Source organism: Ruditapes philippinarum, unplaced genomic scaffold (assembly GCF_026571515.1).
Source record: "Ruditapes philippinarum isolate M1 unplaced genomic scaffold, ASM2657151v2 ctg358_1_1_1_1, whole genome shotgun sequence".
NCBI classification, from domain to species: Eukaryota; Metazoa; Mollusca; class Bivalvia; order Venerida; family Veneridae; genus Ruditapes; species Ruditapes philippinarum.
Genome location: NW_026866557.1, coordinates 134,505 through 155,343, shown reverse-complemented (window position 1 = coordinate 155,343; position 20,839 = coordinate 134,505). Strand labels below are relative to the sequence as shown.

Here is a 20,839-nt window from a genome sequence, read left to right as displayed (position 1 = left end):
AGCTTAGATGTTTAGCATGAAACATCTTCTTATGGGTGTCTACCAAGTTTGTGCAAATAAAAGCCCTTGGGTTAAATTGGCCCTGCAACGTTGGGGGGGGGGGGTGGGGTTGGGGGGGGGCCTATATACAGGTGAGCGACCTCAGGGCCATCATGGCCCTCTTTGTCTTGTGTTTTCATAGTTTGTTTTGGGTTCTATTAACATAGGAATAATATTTCAGCCCAGATGTTATGGACAGTTATCATATCAAAAAATAAGAATTTAGCTCCATTAATTGTCAACTTTCTCAGTTAAAAATAACAAAATTTGCATGGTCATACAAAATGGTTGAGAGAGATGGGGGGATGCATATTCTGCCAATACTGTTGTCCAGAAATGTAGGGTTAATTGCAGAACAGTTTCACCTTATTCCCCAAGTTCTAGGAAAGAAAATTCAGCATTTTGGCATTGAATCCACATTGTGTATTGTTCGGCATTTAGTAATTGGAGATTTGTAAATCTAGAACACTACTTACATAAGCAGATAGTTCAAGTGATATTTTAAGAAATATTTATATTTGAAGAAACACTTTTATTGCTATATTGAGAGGAATCCATTTATAGAATCTTAGGTACAAGAAAAACATTTCATTTTAACCTGTAGAAAAAGTTACACTTTACTTATATATTACATTGTATTTGTTGGAATGAAAATCTATTAACTAACACACTGATATTTTCCTTTGTTTTACAGAGTTTGGCCACAGAGACTATAAGAAAGAAGTATTCAAAATGGGAGGTGAGTGGTAAACAAAGAAGGAAAAAATTTATATAAATTTTATTTATTTTATGAATGTTGTCTGTGAAAATTTACTGTTATGGGATTTTTTTTATAGAAATTTTTTTAAGGATCAACAAAATTGCTCTTCCTTTGAATGCAAGGTTTGGTATATGGTTAGTTACTTAAGTAAAGTTTTTGGATGAAGAAAAGGTTTATATATACTTTTTATATGAAATATAATGTATTTAATTGGGGAGTTACTGTAGAATTTTCTTTTTTCCTTAAGTTAACATAAGGAGGTTAAGCTATAAATTTCAAACATGATGCACTAAGACTTGTACAAATTTTTTTATGTACATATATATATCGTAATTTCTTTGCATGTTTAATAACAGCTTTTGAAGGAAAAATATCAATCTTTTACTCTTCTTGACCATGTTTTTCATGTCTTACTAATTTCTCTAGGGACGTATGGTGACTATTGGATTTTAAACATTTTTCTGCCTTTTTAATGCGAGCATTAATTAAAAAAACACAGAAATAATCAACATTTAACGTTATGTATTGGCCAAATATAAGCTAAGGCAACTTATGTACGTAATTGCTATGCTTTTGTAATAGAAATAAGTACCATTTTTTTGTATTTTATTTGTAAATTTTCGTTTTTAATTTTTTTATCGCAAAAGTTTAAATTTTGCGGAATAAATGTTCACAAATGTTATTTAATTATTAAATGTTTGATTTTGCATGCCATTAGTAATCAAACACAGTGAAATTAGCACTCTAGTAAGATGCACAAATGTATTATATAAATTAGTCATATAAATTAGACAATATTAAAGAATTTATTGCTTTGATAAAAATAATATATAGGGAATTGAAAACATGTTCTGTTTTATAAGAACATGACATAATAAAAGCTGTATAGTAGCCGAAAAGGTTCTTGATAGTTTACATAGTTTTTATTTTTTACTATGCTGTACAATGAAGAGCTAAGCTTAGCTGGTTAGCTGAGAATTAGTTCACAAGCATAGATTACCAGTATTTTAGCTTATTTTAGCAGAAGATCACCTTAGCTAAGGTGAATTTATATTTCGTTAATCTAAACTAAATCTGAATTTTGGACAAAATTTTATTAGTTACTAGTAAAGACTTGTAAAAGGCAGTTTTTTTCTGATGTACATTATAAATTAAAAAAAAGAGCTAAAACTTATGTTGAGTTTTTGTGAAAGGATACTAGTATATTAAAGAAAAAGTCCACTCAAAGTTTATGAGATTTCAATATCAAAAAATACGGTTTCCAACCGTATAGAACCTTATGTCAGACTGGACAGATGTGATGTGTTTGCTTGGCTCTGAACTTGTGGCAAAATCTGATCACTGTTTCCAGTTAAAGGATCAACTTTTACTAAAAGAAAGTCCCTGATATAATATTTTTAAATATTTGAATATTTGAGATCCTTGTCATCTTGTGAACTTTATGAATTTAATTTTTTGTTAAATTATCCGGTACATCATTATTATGTCGAATATTTTTACCCTTTGATTTGGATTTTTTCGGTCATTCGTTTTTTTTTTCTTTTTTTTAATTTTATATGTAAATATTGTATAAATATGTTTTACTTTAGAACACCACACACTATAAGCATTGTATTATTTTGCGACCTCTAGTATGTTGATAGTCTGAATTTGTTATAGTGACTTATATCAAATGTAATAATAGATAAATGCAATTTTGTGCAGTTGCAGATGGGTGGGAGGGATGGAGAGCAGCATAAAATCATGACTTTTGGAGGTTCATGTCAAGGGCTGCAAGAGTTGTATTGTGTTCAAATTTCAATTCTTCTGGATACTGTTTATAACAAAATAACAGCAAATCTACTGTTCTGATTTCATTTCATATAATGTCTTTACTTTTGTCATAATTTTTCATAATAGTTTTGGAGATGCATGGCTAGTTAAGTTAAAGAATGGGGCTCTCCTTTCATCTGGTTTCAAATAAAGACTATCTGGATACTGGTATGGGCATGTTGTACTGAATTAATTTCATGCTTTCGCTTTGTTTAATGTATCACTATCTATATCTAATAACTCGTTTGCAGGAGACAGTGGATATGGTGAGTATAGGTTGCTATGGAAACATGAAGTGACCTTGACCTACTTTATATGTCATGACCTAGTTATGCTACTTTCTCTTGTATTGTACTAAAATTGCAAGTTTTGATTGCTAAAAGTACATGTGCACTAATTTTGATGATAAAAAAACAGGACAATATTAAGTGAATATAGTATGTTTAAACATGTAGATCATATATTCCCACTTAACGTATACTTTCCAAAATTACTATATTTTAATCAAGTCCTTATTTTGAATGCCCATTTTATTTAATGCCAAAAGAAAATCATTATGTTTGTTTCTGCAATTACTATTTATTACTAAATTATGCCTTCAGTTTGATTGAAAGGGGCTCTTCATAAATATTTAAACAAAGTACTTGTAAGGTTCAGTGTAAACTGCAAATCCAGGGTTTGAAATGACTGTAAGTCTTTTAGATAAGACTAAATAGCCATGGTTCAATATAAGTGCTTTACACTTTCTCATTTCAAACAATTATGGACATCTTCTTTTTATTCATGTATGATTGAAAACAACCAATTACCAAGTTCTATTATTTTTTTTAAAATTTGAAGAGGAGGGGGGGGGGGGGGCAGAAACAAATAATTTTTAGGCCTTAGTCTATAATGAAAGATTATGTAATAATTGTCATGAAAAAGTATGTTTATGATATATATTATAGTAGATATTATCTTGCCTACATATCTGCAAATTAAATGATGCATGGTCAGACATGTTAAAAAGCATTATACAGGTCTGAGGTAAATAATATATATTTAATAACAAACTGGATTGGAAGGAGAAATGAAACACACCTGTGTTGCTGTTTAAATGGGGGAAGGGAATTAATCCAAGTATAAACTTTTTGATAAACAAAAATGGGTGATCTTTAGTTGTTGTAGGCTTGAGAATAATGTGAAGATTTTTTCTTTGATTAGGTGCTATTCAAGAAATTAGCTTGTTTTGGAAATATTATCATTATTATACCCCCAAAAACGAAGTCTTTGGGGGTATATAGGAGTCACCCGATGGTCGGTTGGTTGATCGGTCCAGACGTCCGTTGCATTTTCCTTGTCCAGAGCATAACTTGAAGACTAATGGTTGGAATTCAATATAACTTCATACAATGGTCAAGCACATTGAGAGGAAGTGCAGTGCACAAGAACCATAACTCTATCTTGACTAATTACAGAGTTATTGCCCTTTGTTACTTTTCCTTGTCCGGGGCATAACTTGAAAACTACTGGTTGGAATTAAAAACAACTTCATACAATTGTCAAACACAATAAGAGGAAGTGCAGTGCACAAGAACCATAACTCTATCTAAAGTAATTACAGAGTTATTGCCCTTTGTTACTTTTCCATTGCTTTCTTTTGTCCGGACCATAACTTGAAGACTAATTGTTGGAATTCGTTATAACTTCATACAATGGTCAAGCACATTGAGAGAAAGTGCAGTGCTCAAGACCCATAACTCCATCTTGACTAATTACAGAGTTACTGCCCTTTGTTACTTTTCCTTGTCCAGAGCATGACATGAAAACTACTGGTTGGAATTCAAAACTTCATACAATGGTCAAGCACAATAAGGGGAAGTGCAGTGCACAAGAACCATAACTCCATCTTGACTAATTACAGAGTTATTGCCCTTTGTTACTTTTCCATCGCTTTTTTTGTCCCGGAGCATAACTTGAAGACTAATGGTTGGAATTCAATATAACTTCATACAATGGTCAAGCACATTGAGAGGAAGTGCAGTGCACAAGAACCATAACTCCATCATGACTAATTACAGAGTTATTGCCCTTTGTTACTTTTCCTTGTCCAGAGCATAACTTGAAAACTTCTGTTTGGAATTCAATACAACTTCATACAGTTGTCAAGGACATTAAAAGGAAGTGCAGTGCACAAGAGCCATAACTCCATTTTGACAAAATACTGAGTTACTGCCCTTTGATACTTTTTCTTGTCCGGAGCATAACTTAAAAGGTACTGGTTGGAATTCAAAACAACTTCATACAATGGTCAAGCACTATAAGAGGAAGTGCAGTGCACAAGAACTATAACTCCATCTTCAGTATTTATAGAGTAATTGCCCTTTGTTCCTTTTTCTTGTCTTTCTGGACTTATTACAGAGTAATTCAATAAAACTTCATCAATGACCAACCACATTGAAAGGAAATGCAACATACAAGAACCACAACTTTCTTTAATTGCCCACAACCATAACTCTATATTTCAATTCTTTTACAAGGTATTCTGTTACTAGTAACATCCTCATTTCCGAAGCAGTCTTGTGGGGGTATTAATCACATTTAGTGATAGTTCTAGTTATTATTATTATTATCATTATTATCATTATCATTATCATTATCAGTCCCCTACCGGTCCCTACCGGTTTACCGGAGGGGACTTTAGGTTTACCCTCCGTCCGTCTGTCCGTCCGTCTGTCCGTCCGTCTGTCTGTCAGTCCGTCAGTCCGTCCGTCCACAAAACTGGATCCCGCGATAACTTGAAAAGTACTGAAAATATTTTTATGAAACTTGATATATGGATAGATGGCAGTATGGAGATTATGCACGTCTTTTTCTTTTCTTCCTATGTTGAAAATTCTGGTTGCTATGGCAACAAATAGGCTGAAAATATGGCAAATTTTACACATAAACTGGATCCAGTGATAACGCAAAAAGTACTGGAAATATTTTTATGAAACTTGATATATGGATAGATGGCAGTATGGAGATTATGCACGTCTTTCTCTTTTGTTCCTATATTGAAAATTCTGGTTGCTATGGCAACAAATAGACTGAAAATATGGCAATATTTACACATAAACTGGATCCAGTGTTAACGCAAAAAGTAATAGAAATATTTTTATGAAACTTGTAATATGTGTAGATGGCAGTCTGGAGATTATACACGTCTTTTTCTTTTCTTCCTGTGTTGAAAATTCTGGTTGCTATGGCAACACATAGACTGAAAATATGGCAAATTTTACACATAAACTGAATCCAGTGATAACGCAAAAAGTACTGGAAATATTTTTATGAAACTTGACATATGGGTAGATGGCAGTCTTGAGATTATGCATGTCTTATCTGTTCTTCCTATTTTGAAAAATATTGGTTGCCTTGGCAACAAAATATGATTAAAACATGGCAAATATAACAATATTTGTGATTTAGTCAAAAAGAGCTGAAACTTTTTATGAAATTGCATCTTTAATTCCAGAGTTATCTCCTCTTTAAGAATTTTGCTATTTAAAATGTTATATTTTGGTAACAGGGATGTTTCAAATATTAACTTTAGAGTGTCCTTCAGTTCGTCTGTCTGTCTGTTTATAAAAACTTTTTCCTGTGATCACTTTTAAAGAACATTTCCCACAAATTTACTTAAAATAGAGAAAATTTACACATTAGTGAATGGCCAATGGCCCTTCAGAATGCTGATGGGGTTCTATCCGGTAGGGGACTTATGGATTGCTTGCAATACTATGATAATTGCTTGTTATTATTATTATTATGACATAATTTGATCGTGTAGATGCTATGATATAGTCTCATGTACTGCTTAAATATATGCAACACTCTTGCTACAAATATTAAATGCTAGCTTTATAAATATAAATCAGCTTCTATTGATGTGATATGCTTACTAACAGACTTGTGGTTTCATGCACACAGAAATAGGCTTAGATTTTTTTTCTAAAAAGTCATCCTGAAATATTTTAAGTAATTTACTTTTGTTAAAACAGAGATGCAGTGTCTAGCCATATGGGTAGTTTTCTTTTCTGGTTTTGTTAGTGTGTATTTGGAAAAAATTAAATAAGCCCATTACTGGACATTCCATCTTTCTCTTAGATATTGATAGGAATCCTGCAAAATTAAAGAGAGACAAGATATGCATAATGTATCATGTTGAACATATTCCTATTTTTTCTGTAATCTTTGAAATGATTATTATAGTTTTTTGTGAAAAATTAAGTGTTACATGCTGTATGAATCCAGTGTATTAGTCACTATTTAGATATATGCCTGAGTTATTGCTCTTGCTTTACAGCACATTACCCCCGCTACTTTGTACAAACGTCACTGCTTCTTCTTTTCCCATGCTTTTAGTCTGTAGTTATGCTTTAATAAGAAAGAAAATATGTTTCAGTTTAGGATTTTGTTTAGGCATACAATCCTACTATTTTCTTTAGAGGGTGCCTTTAAAGATAAAAAGAATATGTGAAACTAAATTTGCTGAGGCAACCTGTAACAAAAATCAAGTTTAACAAATGGTATATAAAAATTTATGGATGAAGATGGAATATAGATATATGACTATGGAATAAACCTTTGTTTGCCCCAGTACCTTGAACACAGCAATTTAGAATAATTGAAAGTATTCATTTAAAAGGGAATTCTGTTTAGATTTGAATCAGGGACTGTATTAAACTTACTAAAGTGTTATATATTTCTTCATTAAATCGCTGTCGCAGGAGCCAAATGTTTTCTACAGAGCAGAGCCCCCAGCTTGTGATAAAATTTTGGTAACAAACAATGCATGAGATGTTTCATGTGTTACGAATCTTGTTATATGTTTACTTTTTGTGTTTGTGAAGTTCATCCTCCATCCAAACTTCGTCAGGTACAAAAAAAAAAATAAAATTTTTTTTTTGACATCTTTGGTGGTAACATTGTTCAAACAACAAAGAAAATATTCTAAATACAGAACTTATTTTAGTTTCATTGTGTAGGAAGCTATAAGCTTATAAGACACACTTTCGAATCTATTACTGGAACCAACCAGTACTGAGAAATGAGTGTAAAATTTCTTGCAGCTAGCGATCATTAAATTACTAGTCAGACATGTTAACCACTATCAGTATGATTATTTGAGATTAAAGAAGCCTTTATTTGTATGACAAGAACTTTGAATTCTTTGATGGGGTTAAGCTATTCAGTTAGCTTACGGAACACTGAGGGTTCTACTCAGGTGCCCATTTGTGCCTGAAATAATGCACAGAAGGGCACCTGAGGTCTTCCTCCATTTAAGCTAGAAAGTCGCCTATACTGTTTTGGTGCAAATAAAACACAAGCTAAACAAAAAACATGTACAAGTTGAGTCTTTTATAACATTCTTGTTTTATGACCATAATGGTCTGTTCCTAATTTAGATCGCTGTTTTTTTTTTGTTTTTTTTTTTTCATAGATACATGTAAATTTTGCATTTTTTTGTTACCAGTTTGCACCCTTCACTTGTGCTTTTATTTAAGTTTATTTTGTTTATTTCAAGCATACATTCTTAGTGATTTTTGTTTACTTATTTGTATTTTTATTGATTTATGAACACCAGTCCTGTAATTTTATAATCACATGTAATCATTGTTGTTACCCACCAGCTCAATGCTAGGCTTGCAGTTGTTTGGTTTTTAAATGTTGTCTGTTCATGGATCAGAGCTTTGTTGTTCTGGTTAATTCATTAGCTAAAGCATTAGATCTATAATGCACTTCCAGAGTTAAAATTTCAAGGCATTTCAGATAATTTAGTTTGTAGTCCCTAGCAGAGACTATATTACAATCGAAAACACCGTAATGCAGTAACGTATTTACTCCTATTGAAAGTTAAATAGGAGTTAACCCATTACTGCACTAAGGTGAACAGTATTACTGAGCCCAAAGAAACAAACATTTATGGCAAAGAATATTAAAGATAGAATAAAAAAAACTGGAAACCTTGCATGAATATATACATACATATTTGTTACTTACTTAATTATACACTTCTTTTGTGGTAACTTTATCTGCATGATTAAAGTTCCTCTCAGTAAAAAGATTCCAAACACAAACCTACTGGCAATAAATGTCTAGTCCATAAATGAGCTGCGTCATGACAAAACCAACATAATGGGTTTGCGACCATCATGGATCCAGACCAGCCTGCACATCAGCGCAGTCTCTGTTCGATTACAAACTCTATAACAAGTAGAGAAACTGAAAGCGAACAGCATGGATCCTGTTCAGACTGCGCGGACGCGCAGGCTGGTCTGGATTCATGCTGGTCGCAAACCCATTATGTTGGTTTTGTCATGACGCGGCTCAAATAAACATGTCCACCACAGCCCCATCATAGCTATCCATCATTGTACCAATCCATGATTCTTAAGTTTGACAAACAAGCAAGTTAGCTTAAAGCATTGTACAAAATTTCTAAAATAACCTTCAACTTTGTTCATTGTTGCCTTACACTTATAGCATTGTAGTTTGCTTTATTCTTTACTCTAGCCTCTATTATACCATTATTGTCTGATAGTTGTTTATTTTTGTTTTCTTGCTATGTTGGTTTATATCCCACACACTCTTTACTATAATTGGTTTTAGAGTTTTCATGCAACTAATGAAAAAAGATGTTAGCAAATATTTCCGTATTGTATTTAAAACAGGATAATTCATTGGCTCGTAACAGATCGGTAAAACATTTTTTAGAAACATTTTTTTTTTGTAGGATATTTATGATTCTCACAACACACTTACTGTATCAATCATAAAAGTACACAGCTTATAAAATGATGCATTGCATAGAGTATAGAATAGATGATGTAACAAAAATACAAAAATCTTTGGGTTTTTTTACCCAAAATTCTCATAATAATTACATTTTATTTATCTGTAGAGAGAAATGTTAATATGGAACAAGTACAGATTAGTAGATAGTATGATAAATTTATTTATTCAATAGACAATTATAAGTAATTAGGTACATAATGTAGAATCAATGACGTTAAATGTAATGAATTTAATTCATCTTTACAGTAAACGATAGTACGGAATAGGTTATACATTTAAGGTGTTTTAATTATTAAAGAAGCAAAGTTTTACTGTATTACACTACATGTATGTAAAACAGTCACATAGAATAATTCCTCGTTGATATTCATGAATATTCTTATAAATGAGCCGTGTCATGACAAAACCAACATAGTGCGTTTGCGACCAGCATGGATCCAGACAAGCCTGCGCATCCGCGCAGTCTGATCAGGATCCATGCTGTTCGCTTATTACAAACCCTATTACAAGTAGAGATACTGAAAGCGAACAGCATGGATCCTGATCCGACTGCGCGGATGCGCAGGCTGGTCTGGATCCATGCTGGTCGCAAACGTACTATGTTGGTTTTGTTGTGACGCGGCTCATATAATATTCCTAGAGTAAGTTATTGATTTAGCGTGTACTGAATGGCTCCTTCTTTGGTCTAATTAGATTTATGATTTTCAGAGATTCAGAAGTAACATAAACATAAATGAATTTATTAAATGCTAATAATTTAATGGTATGGTCAGAAGAAACTTCTAATAAGGGGCATGATAATGTAGTTTTGACCCTTGGTTTCAAAAAAAGAAAACATCCCATTTTTTATCATTTCAGTTAAAAAGTCGATATAGCATCAAATTTAGATATTTTTATTAAATGTATAGTTGAAAATTTGTTGCATGCAAGAATTTGAATAAAATACAATGATAATGATAGTTATTGGTTTTAATTTTGGAACCACTTATTTTCAGAATCCTGTGAAAGCTGTAAGCACGACCCTGTGGAACTCGATCCTATCTCTGACCAAAATTGCCACAAAACCTTTCCAGCTTGATGATACTATTTTCCCGAAGATTAAGAAAGATGCAACACTCACTTTTACAAGAGATCGGGAATATTTGTAAGTCTGATAGAAAACTATAACATTATCCTTGCAGGATCAACTTAAATTCCGTTATTAATAATGAAGAAAAAAAATCTTCAAATTATTTAAAAATTTTAACATTAAGATGTTTACTCAGATAATCATTTCATTGATACGATTGTCAGAAGTCAAATACAGTTAACACCGCTTATAAGGAATTCAGTGGACAGTCAAATTAAAATTTTTATATCAGGATATTGTTATAACAAAGAGGCAACCAATTTGAAAAAAAAGAAAAAAAGAATCAGAATCCTGGCAACAGCAGTGCTATAAGATGTATAATTATCATTATAACCAATATTATAAGTAGAGTTTACTTTTTGTTCATAAGTAACTGAAAAAAAATGGCTAAATATAAAATGTCAAGGATTAAATATGTCCATTTAGTTGATTGACTTCATTTTTGCCCAATACCACCAGATAAATTAAACAAGGTAATGCAAGTCTAAAAGTCCTGTTTGTTGTTTGGTAACTTTCAACCATTTGAAATTGAAAATGGTTCATAACTTAAGTTGTTCCAATCATCATTATAACTTAAATTCTATAAACTTTAATACAGGCTATCCTATAAATAGATTATGAACATGGTTTTTTTTCTCTTAATTAATAGGTTTGACATACCAGAACAAAAGGAGTTATTCTTCACAAGTCCAGAACGTTCACGAATCGTTGATTTCATTCTGAGAAGAAAACCCTTCGGTGAAGACAAGCAAGAAGCATATACTTTCGGTAAGAATTGATAAATAAACTTATACAAAAAATTTAAATTTGTCACTATTTCTTACCAAGCACATAAATGTTAGCTAAAATACATCATTTGTAGAATAGAATAAAATATGTTGTTGTAAAATATGGTTTTTAAAGTCACGCCTTCACTGTTGTGAGTATATGGTTGTTTTCTGGCTTATATACTGCTTAAGAAAGAAACATCCCCTAAACTTTTTTTGCATTATCTGAGGTACCAGCTTGTATCTGGGGGTAAAATACCCAACATTATTACGGTAACTGTTGTGAATACTTGGATACCTCCCTGCTGGGATTTAAACCGTCAGTTTTTACATTATGAAAATCAAATACCCTTACTTCTTTCATAAGACGATTGGGCTAAACTTAAGAATCTGGCTGCAGGTATTTTTAACATTATAATTTGACTAAATATTATTTTTTGAATATCTATGTTTCTCTACAAAATCACTCGGATTATTTCTAGGGTTAAGGTTAGGGATATAGGTTAGGGTTATGTATTAACATGGATTTTGCTGTGGACAGATTCTAAAAGTGCTCCAAAGAATGGTAGATAGTAGTAAGTTATAAAAAATAAACAATGGAATTTGTTCTGTGTTATAAAGCATTGTTCTGTTGTAGCTATTGCCAAGGAAAACATTAGAATTATTGTTTTTTTTATTGTACAAAAGCTGCATATAGTGAATCAGTAATTGTGTTTTATTTTATTATGTCATTTTACATGTATATAAACTGCCATTATTCTAACATATAACATTATGGAGTTTGTTAAACATATTTTAATGAAATTGTAATGTTCTATATAATCTTTGAATGTTTTTGATTGTATTTATATACTTTCCTTATTTTTGCCCAAGTAAGGAAATATTCAATGGAATTTTGTTTGCAGAGTACTAAATTCATTAATTAATCATTTCTGCTAATTAACCCTAATCTAGCATTCACTTTTACTTTGTAGTCAAATTATAAAGTGGTTATTTCAGCTGAAAATTTCCACGTTCACGATGTAGGTATGTGTACTAACTAACTCCACCCACCCACGGAGATATGTTTATTCCAAACAGTTCAGTGTCCTGCCCCACCCAAGAACCTGGTAGAAAAGTGATACTAACAAACAACATAGAAAATGAGAAATGATAGCATTTTAATAATATCTTTATTTTTGTTGTTATGCTTTACCAGAGGAAAATAACGTAAATAAAGTAAAACCTGTGTTAACGGTTCCTCGTTCTACAGAAACTGAAGGTAACCATTACAAAGTTGCTAGAGATTCTAAGTTGTGCTGAAATAATTTTAATGCACAAATTATTTGCAAGATTTATTTTTTTTTTTTTTTGAAATTTTATAAGGCGGTATTTGAAAAGTGTTTTTGTTTTATTTGCTCAGAGATTGTCAGCTTTGTTTTCAGTTCCAATATGAGATTTTTTCAACAAAGTAACTTGAAACTAACTTATTCATTCAAAACTTGACAATTTTTTACAATAATTTTAAAGACTTTTTTCCATGGGGATAAAAAGCATAATTTCAATGTTTGTCCCTGAAAAAAATGTTTAAGGTGACAACAGACACTTTCCGTGGTACTCACATAAATGTCATTTAAACCAACTTATTTTAGTAATAATTGTTATTTATTTAATCTTTGTGCATTAAATGTCGTTGATCACATAAAAAATAACATATTTGAAAATAATGCCTTTGTAAATGATTGAATTTTAATAAAAACTCTAAAATTTTAAATCGTCATATCAAAGTTATTTTTTTATTTTTTTGTCATCAAATTTTTGGAAAATAAACATACTTATAATATCTGGGGAACCGTGTCTCAAATTTTTTCTATCTTTTCTCAAAAAAATAATACGTAACGTCAAACATTTTATGCGACTTTTTTCACCATACATATTACGTAATTAAAGATAATTAAGTCGCTGATTGAGCAAACAAAAATCCCTGACACAGTTCCCTCCGTAAATGAATTCCCTTTCATGTGCTTTAAACCGCATGTTAATTGCTTGATTATTAAAAAAGTTATGCCGATTCAAAGTTAGTCCGACCCGCATCAAACGAAGTGTCATAAATCGGCTGTTCTCTCTCGGACCCCTACGTTTCACGCTAAATAATTGCATAATACACAAATATCACACCAGAGAGGGTCACAAGTTGCGGTAACATACTCTAACAACATTTTATGACCCAGTGACATCTGACCAATTAAAAAGTTGCTGATTAATATCAATTTATAACAGAAATATCTTCAAATCTTAACGTGATTTACCTTCCGTCTGATACAGGTCGCACATGTCACGTGACTTTCGGTAAAATTTGAGGCACTCGGTGGGGGGAAATGGAACGTAGCGGGTATTTAATTGTTTCACTTTTGAAGTTTATTATTATTATTATTATTATTATCATCGGCATTATTATTATATTACACCAGTGTCACTCTGTCTGTGTATTCGTGCATGAAATTCCGTTAAAATATAAATTAAAATAACAAAAAACTGAGCTTCTGACGGTCTTTTAAAGTTTACGGTAGAACGGGATATTATATATTTTTTCCTCCAAATTGATATAAATGCTTAACATATTTTAATAGAAATAAAAGGTATCACTCGATCATTATGATCTGACCTTCTTGACTTCTATGATCATGAAAATCATCTATGCACGGCATAGAGATCCAGTTTCTACTGGGATATACAATAAATTCCATAATTTGTTCCAGGTTTATTAGTACTGTGTTCGATTTACTGGCGAACAATTTATTCAAAGCATTCACTGATAATATACTCTTATGTTATTATCTTTTTTATTGATTCATAGAGAAATAATCATCCTTAGACAACCTAAAATGGTTTAGAAATTTGTCAGGGACACCTTAAATTACCACAAGTCATATAGGCGTTCACTTAAAAAATGTTGTCTGTTTTGTTGTTGTTTTACTTGACATTGTTAGAAAACGAGGTTGAATGTAAAGCAAGCCCTTGAATCCGTACAAAAGTCCATAAACTCAATGTAATATCTATCAGATTAACGGGACAGACAAATTATTTTCACACATTATGGATACTTTAGCATCAACCATGTGGTCTTGCGATTTGCCGCTATATATTTATGTTTCATACATTATGTTACGTACATTGGCCGACAATTTCTTATTTTATAAAAAAAAGGCTAAATAAAAGGTAGACGATATTCATAAAAGATGTACGGTATTTGTACGATACATGAATTACGGGTAGTATGGACCAGTATGGACCGGTAATTCACGCATATATGGAACTACCGATTTCCCTCATTGATGCCTCAACAGGGGGCGGAGCGTTATCAATAATTGACAGGTTACGCGAATAGCAGATAAAAATGGTACAGGTACCGTTTTAAAACGTTTAAAAACACATTTTTTGGACTAACTACTTCCAAAATTAAATCACGAATGTGTTCAGAAAAGGTTGATAAATCTACTAAGCAAAAAATCTCATTTTAGGTATTTTCAGTGATAATTGACTCCGTTGTCACCTTAAATACCATGGATGAAAATAGTGTTCAATAGATTTTGCTTTTTTTCGGAGCCAATCAGATTTTATGTTCTGTCAATGCAGGTTTCACTTATTGTTCTTAAAATGCCTGAAGCTTAGAAGTATGTCAATATTGTAAAACTAGAAGCTTGCATGTTGTTAATAGTAAATGTGTTGTTTTTTTAAACTATTCCAGAAGAGTAAAACTGGTTTAGAGATTTATGAATATTTTTTTATTAAAGAAAACATGAGCTTTACTGGTCAGCAGTGAATTTATGATATGTAATGTATTACATTACACCAATTTTGTTCAACTTCAAACAATGGTTAAGCACATTGAGAGAAAGTGCAGTGCACACAAACCATAACTCCATCTTGACTATTTACAGAGTGATTGCCCTTTGTTACTTTTCCTTGTCCGGAGCATAACTTGAAAACTACTGGTTGGAATTCAATACAACTTCATACAGTTGTCAAGGACATTAAGAGGAAGTGCAGTGCACAAGAACCATAACTTCATTTTGACAAATTACAGAGTAATTGCCCTTTGATACTTATCCTTGTCCGGAGCATAACTTAAAACATACTGGTTGGAATTCAAAACAACTTCATACAATAGGAGGAAGTGCAGTGCACAAGAACTATAACTCTGTCCAGAGTAATTATAGAGTTATTGCCCTTTGTTACTGTTCCATTGCTTTTTAGCTCGACTATTCGATAAGAATAAGTAGAGCTATTGCAGTCACCCGAGCGTCGGCGTCCGCGTCGGCGTAACCACTTATGTTAAAGTTTTTGTAATAGTTCAAATATTTTCAAAGTCCATTGACATATGGCTTTGAAACTTTGCACACTTGTTCACCATCATGACCCCAACCTGTAGACAGGAGAAGGTAACTCTATCAAGCATTTTGACAGAATTATGCCCCTTTTTCGACTTAGAATTTACGTTAAAGTTTTTGTAATAGTTCAAATATTTTCAAAGTCCATAGACATATGGCTTTGAAACTTTGCACACTTGTTCACCATCATGACCCCAATCTGTAGACAGGAGGAGGTAACTCTATCAAGCATTTTGACAGAATTATGCCCCTTTTTTGACTTAGAATTTATGTTAAAGTTTTTGTAATAGTTCAAATATTTTCAAAGTCCATTGACATATGGCTTTGAAACTTTGCACACTTGTTCACCATCATGACCCCAACCTGTAAACAGGAGGAGGTAACTGTATCAAGCATTTTTTTACTATCAAGCACTAAGAATAGTCGAGCGTTGCTGTCCTACTGACAGCTCTTGTTTCTTGTCCAGAGCATAACTTGAAAACTGCTAGTTGGAATTCAATACTATTTCATACAATGGTATGTAAGTATATTGAGAGGAAGTGCAGTGCACAGAAACTATAACTTAAAAGTTTTTGCCCTTTGTTACTTTTTATTGTCCAGTGCATAACTTAAAAATTAATGGTTGGAATTCAATGAAACTTTATACAATGATCAAGGGCAGTGAGATGAAATGCAGTGCACAAGAACCATAACTCTATTTGGACTAATTACAGTTATTGTCCTTTGTTACTTTTTTGTCCAGTGCATAACTTGAAAACTGGTAGTTGGAATTCAATATAACTTCATACAATGGTGAAGCACAACGAGAGGAAGTGCAGTGTACAATAACCATCACTCCATCTTTTTCAGTATTTATAGAGTTATTGCCCTTTGTTCCTTTTCCTTGTCTTTCTGGACTTATTACAGAGTAAATCAATAAAATTTCATCAATGGCCAACCACATTGAAAGGAAATGCAACATACAAGAACCACAGCCCACAACCATAACTCTATTTCAGTTCTTTTGCAAGGTATTCTGTTACTGGTAACATCCCCATTTCCGAAGCTGTCTTGCGGGGGCGGGGGGGGGGGGGGGTGTTAGCCGTGATGTAATATTATTTTCAGTATTGTTTATTTTGATGTAATCAGAAATGGTCATAATGTGCTTAATAGAAATGTTGTTGTTGTTTTTACGCTTTTTTTTTGCATGTTTGTATATAAAGTTGGGAAATTTTGTCACTTTGTTGCTACTTTTTTGTTGAAGATCATTTTATTAAGACAGTGCTACTGTAATCCTGCAATTTAAAGTTTTACTATTCAAACTGTTCTTTGTAAAGATATAAATTCCAGTTTACTGAATGAGATCTGCAATAGTTGGTAAGTCTTTACCAGTAGAAAAGAGCCAGAGGGACCTGCCTCAAGATTTCTTCCTAATCAAGCGAAAATAAATATATTTAGATACTGTAAATTACTGAGATTTGTGGGCATGAAATTTCATGGTTTTGTCAATAAGTACATTTATTTTGTGGATTGTTTTTGCGAAAATAATAAAGTACAAATAATGTAGTGCAAAAAATGATTTTACAACATACTAATATTTTATTGGATCTTAAATTTGTTTATTGACATATTTAGAAAACCACTATAAGCACTGCCCCATGAATAATAATGATTTTGCAGTAAATGAATAGGATGAAGTGAAAACTGTGTTGCAAGTAATTTATTTCACATAATATGATAGTAGAAGCACTGAACTGAAGTTTGTTTAAGTTAAGATTTCTCTGTTAATTATTCAGATTCACCAGAACAACAGCTACAAGAACATTTATGTGAAATGTATAGAATGTATAGGGTAAAAGGTATAATACGTTTGAACTAATGATTCACCAGCACTCGCTATCTTCTAACTTTTTGGGTAGTAGATATTTCTGTTCCATTTTATTTTGCTGTATTGTAGAAGTTTCCATGTAGTTTCCATAATGATCTGTTCAAGTATTCAAGCCGTCTGTCGGTCTTCTTTTTTTTTTTTTTTTCTTTCCAACTACAAAATTCTCTTTTCTTGGCCCCTCTGTTTCCACCCCTTATGGACAGTCTCTCCGTTCCTGTAAACTTTCTAAGTAAGTCATTCATGTAGTTAATTATTTACTCTCTTGCAAAGTATAATAAAGAAAAGTTATTTTTGTTAGTTTTTTTTTCTCTCTATCTGTTATCAAAATTCTAAATTATCATTTAATATCATCATGATATTGAATTAAGCAGTAACACAGTCTTCAGTGATACAGAATAGAGGTTCTCTAAATTACTGTTAGAAACAATAAAAGTAGTTTATAGATGTAGATGGATTATTTTTAGTATTCTTTATTACTGAGACCAGTATGATGGGAATAATGTATGAACTTATTAATGCACATTGAGAGAATATTCCTGATGAATGCAGACCGTTAAAAGTCGAGTGAGCTGCACACTACTTACTGCTTTCTGACACCTTTTTGTTTTCCTCTCATTTGATGTGGACTTCTGAACCTAAGAAAACCCTTTGGAAAAGGGGGATTTAAGGACTGGGCAGTTTGTTGAATGCTGTGGCACTGTTGTTAATGAAAGGTGACTAGTATCACATGTTCCACCAAAGACAAAATCCTGATTTTCAAACACCCCAGCACCAAATGGAAAAAATAATTTAATGCACATTTCCCAACCACAGATCTAAAAAGTGTATGAAACCCATGTAAAGTCCATTTATGTAATACCTTCTTAAATTTTTCTATTTCTCTCCTTCAGTGCTTTTTTATCCAAAAAAAACAAAAAGAATTTGTGTTCTGTTTGTAGCCATAAAGCAAAGTTATCTTCTATGTATAGGAATGAAGCAATTAAGTGATTGCTATTAAGCAAAGCTCTGTCAATAATGTATTCTATATATAGGTATGAAGCAATTTGATGTACTATTTATAGAAATAATATGATTTTATTGTTCTATTTATAGGTATGATGCAATTTCCATGTTCTATTTATAGATATAATGCAATGCTGTGTTCTATTTATAGGTATAAAGAAGATGTTAGCTGATGGTTACTATAGTGCTGCCTACCCATTACATGAGGTATGTTCTACCATTAAATCATGTCAGCCCGCTAACCTAAATAGAGAAGTATCGGAGTCACTGGTTCTGGTGACATTTTTCCGTCTTTATCTTTGACATTGAGTCTAATGGTCATATTTCTATCACTCCTGATACAGTTAGAAGTTGGTCATTTGCAGAAAAAATGATAATTACTGGTTAGTTATCCAGGAGAGCCGTTTAAGCCAAGATATAACCAGAAATGTGTTAAAAATTGCGTAAAAACCATACAACCAAACCAGACCATTAAAGCGTTCAATTGTTGTCTGGTGTATTATGAAGTAATCAAGTAAAAAGATTATAGATATGTTAATAGAATGGAATAGAGGATTTCATACTGAAATCCAATTACATTTATTTCCCTTTTGATCTTATAATTCTTTATATATTTTGTATATTTTGCTATGTATTTCATTTAATTTGACTCAAAATCAATTACACAAATAAACAGTGTAAGGAATTATGAATAAGGTGATTGTATGATAAATATGGTATGTTTTACAGGGTCACTGGAAAGCAGGATCGGCTTCAAATCCTCGAAAAATCTTGTATGAGAACTGGGCCTACTGGAGAAAATTCTTCAAAGTGCAGCCTTTGGAGTATATTCGGTAACTGTTTAATTCATTACCTTATTCTGTGAAACATTTTAATAATATCTTATATAGATAGTAACTTTTAACCTGCTTATGGCAGCAGATTTGACCCATACATCTTGTACAGACCAAGATCAGCAGGCACATCTGTGCTGTCGGATCGTGGTTTGCACTGTTTGCTATTCAATCAAATTAACCCTTAAAATGATTGATAGATGCACAAGTATATTAAAGACATCTAGCATCATAAGAGTTCTCAATGAATTTTAGAATACTTGTCCTTCCAGCTGTGTACATGTATATGTAAAAAAAAAAGGTTTGAAGATATATTTTCCAATGACCCTTTTTCAGGTAAAACCTGCAAAAATTAACAGCGCTAGTCATTATTAAATAAATTTGTTTTGGTTTGACTTGACTTTATCATTTTGCTTTGATATGTGCTTATATTTACAGGAATTACTATGGCTCACAGATTGGATTGTATTTTGCATGGCTCGGGTTTTATACAAGATGGCTGGTTTTTCCTTCTATACTTGGCTTTATCATATTTATATATGGTGTCGTATACATGGATGAAAGTTACCCTAGGTAAGCCAAATAAGTATAAGTAAGTTAAAGAGCAGAACATATCATTAGACAGGTTTCCTTGTTGGAAAATTTCGGTTTGTAGATTGATGAATTTTTGTGGGCACAGCCTGAAAACCACAAGCCTTTTGGATTAGAAGTGTGCAATATCTTCTAGCTTGATTGAGTTTTTACAAGCCGGGAAATGCTAATCTTTTAAAATGCAAAGTTCTTGATTAAATAGTTATAATTCTTTTCCCTGAATTAAGAATGAAATAGTTGTTCCATTTAAAAAATCAGTGATTTCATTTTCAGAAACTTAGATGATTGACTGTTTATCATAGGGCAGTTAGCCTAGTTACTTGCAAGATTTTATGGGCCTTAACCAAAGTCCAGTAGCCAATGGCTTGTGGGCTAGTGCAGAATTCACTGACTGCAAACTGTGGTATCAATATGAAACCAAGATTTGAATTATGAAACTTTATTTTCAGTGGACTTTCAGAAGGGGATTAAATTACTACAAAAACAAAACTAAGCCTACCTGTGTATTTTATCATGTTTGTTTCAATAAAATAAAATTATAGAAGTTTTTATAATGTATATTTTCAGCAAAGAGATATGTGACGAGTCATTAAACATTACGATGTGTCCGCTCTGTGACTACCAGTGTCCATACTGGAAACTCAACAGTAGCTGCCACGATTCAGAGTACAGTAGAATGTTTGACAATAATGGGACTGTGTTCTTTGCCGTGTTCATGTCCCTGTGGGGTAAGTTGGACTATCTGGTGAATTTTTAACTTGCAAAGGGTGCATGATTTGAGGGGCTTTGTAAAGTACAGTCACGTAGCCTAATAGGGAGAGCATCTGATTTGTAATCCAGTGGTCCCGGGTTA

The 20,839-nt window shown here is 32.2% G+C and overlaps 1 protein-coding gene across 1 annotated transcript in view; it reads left to right on the top strand.

Moving 5' to 3' along the window:
* Positions 1–20,839, top strand: part of LOC132732881 (anoctamin-4-like) — a 59,178-nt gene that overhangs the window by 27,253 nt on the left and 11,086 nt on the right. Inside the window, 9 exon segments of the mRNA XM_060719408.1 lie at positions 734–778; positions 2,863–2,877; positions 7,360–7,410; positions 10,423–10,571; positions 11,206–11,324; positions 18,714–18,769; positions 19,292–19,395; positions 19,834–19,968; positions 20,554–20,714. Coding sequence (XP_060575391.1) covers positions 734–778; positions 2,863–2,877; positions 7,360–7,410; positions 10,423–10,571; positions 11,206–11,324; positions 18,714–18,769; positions 19,292–19,395; positions 19,834–19,968; positions 20,554–20,714 — 835 coding nt within the window.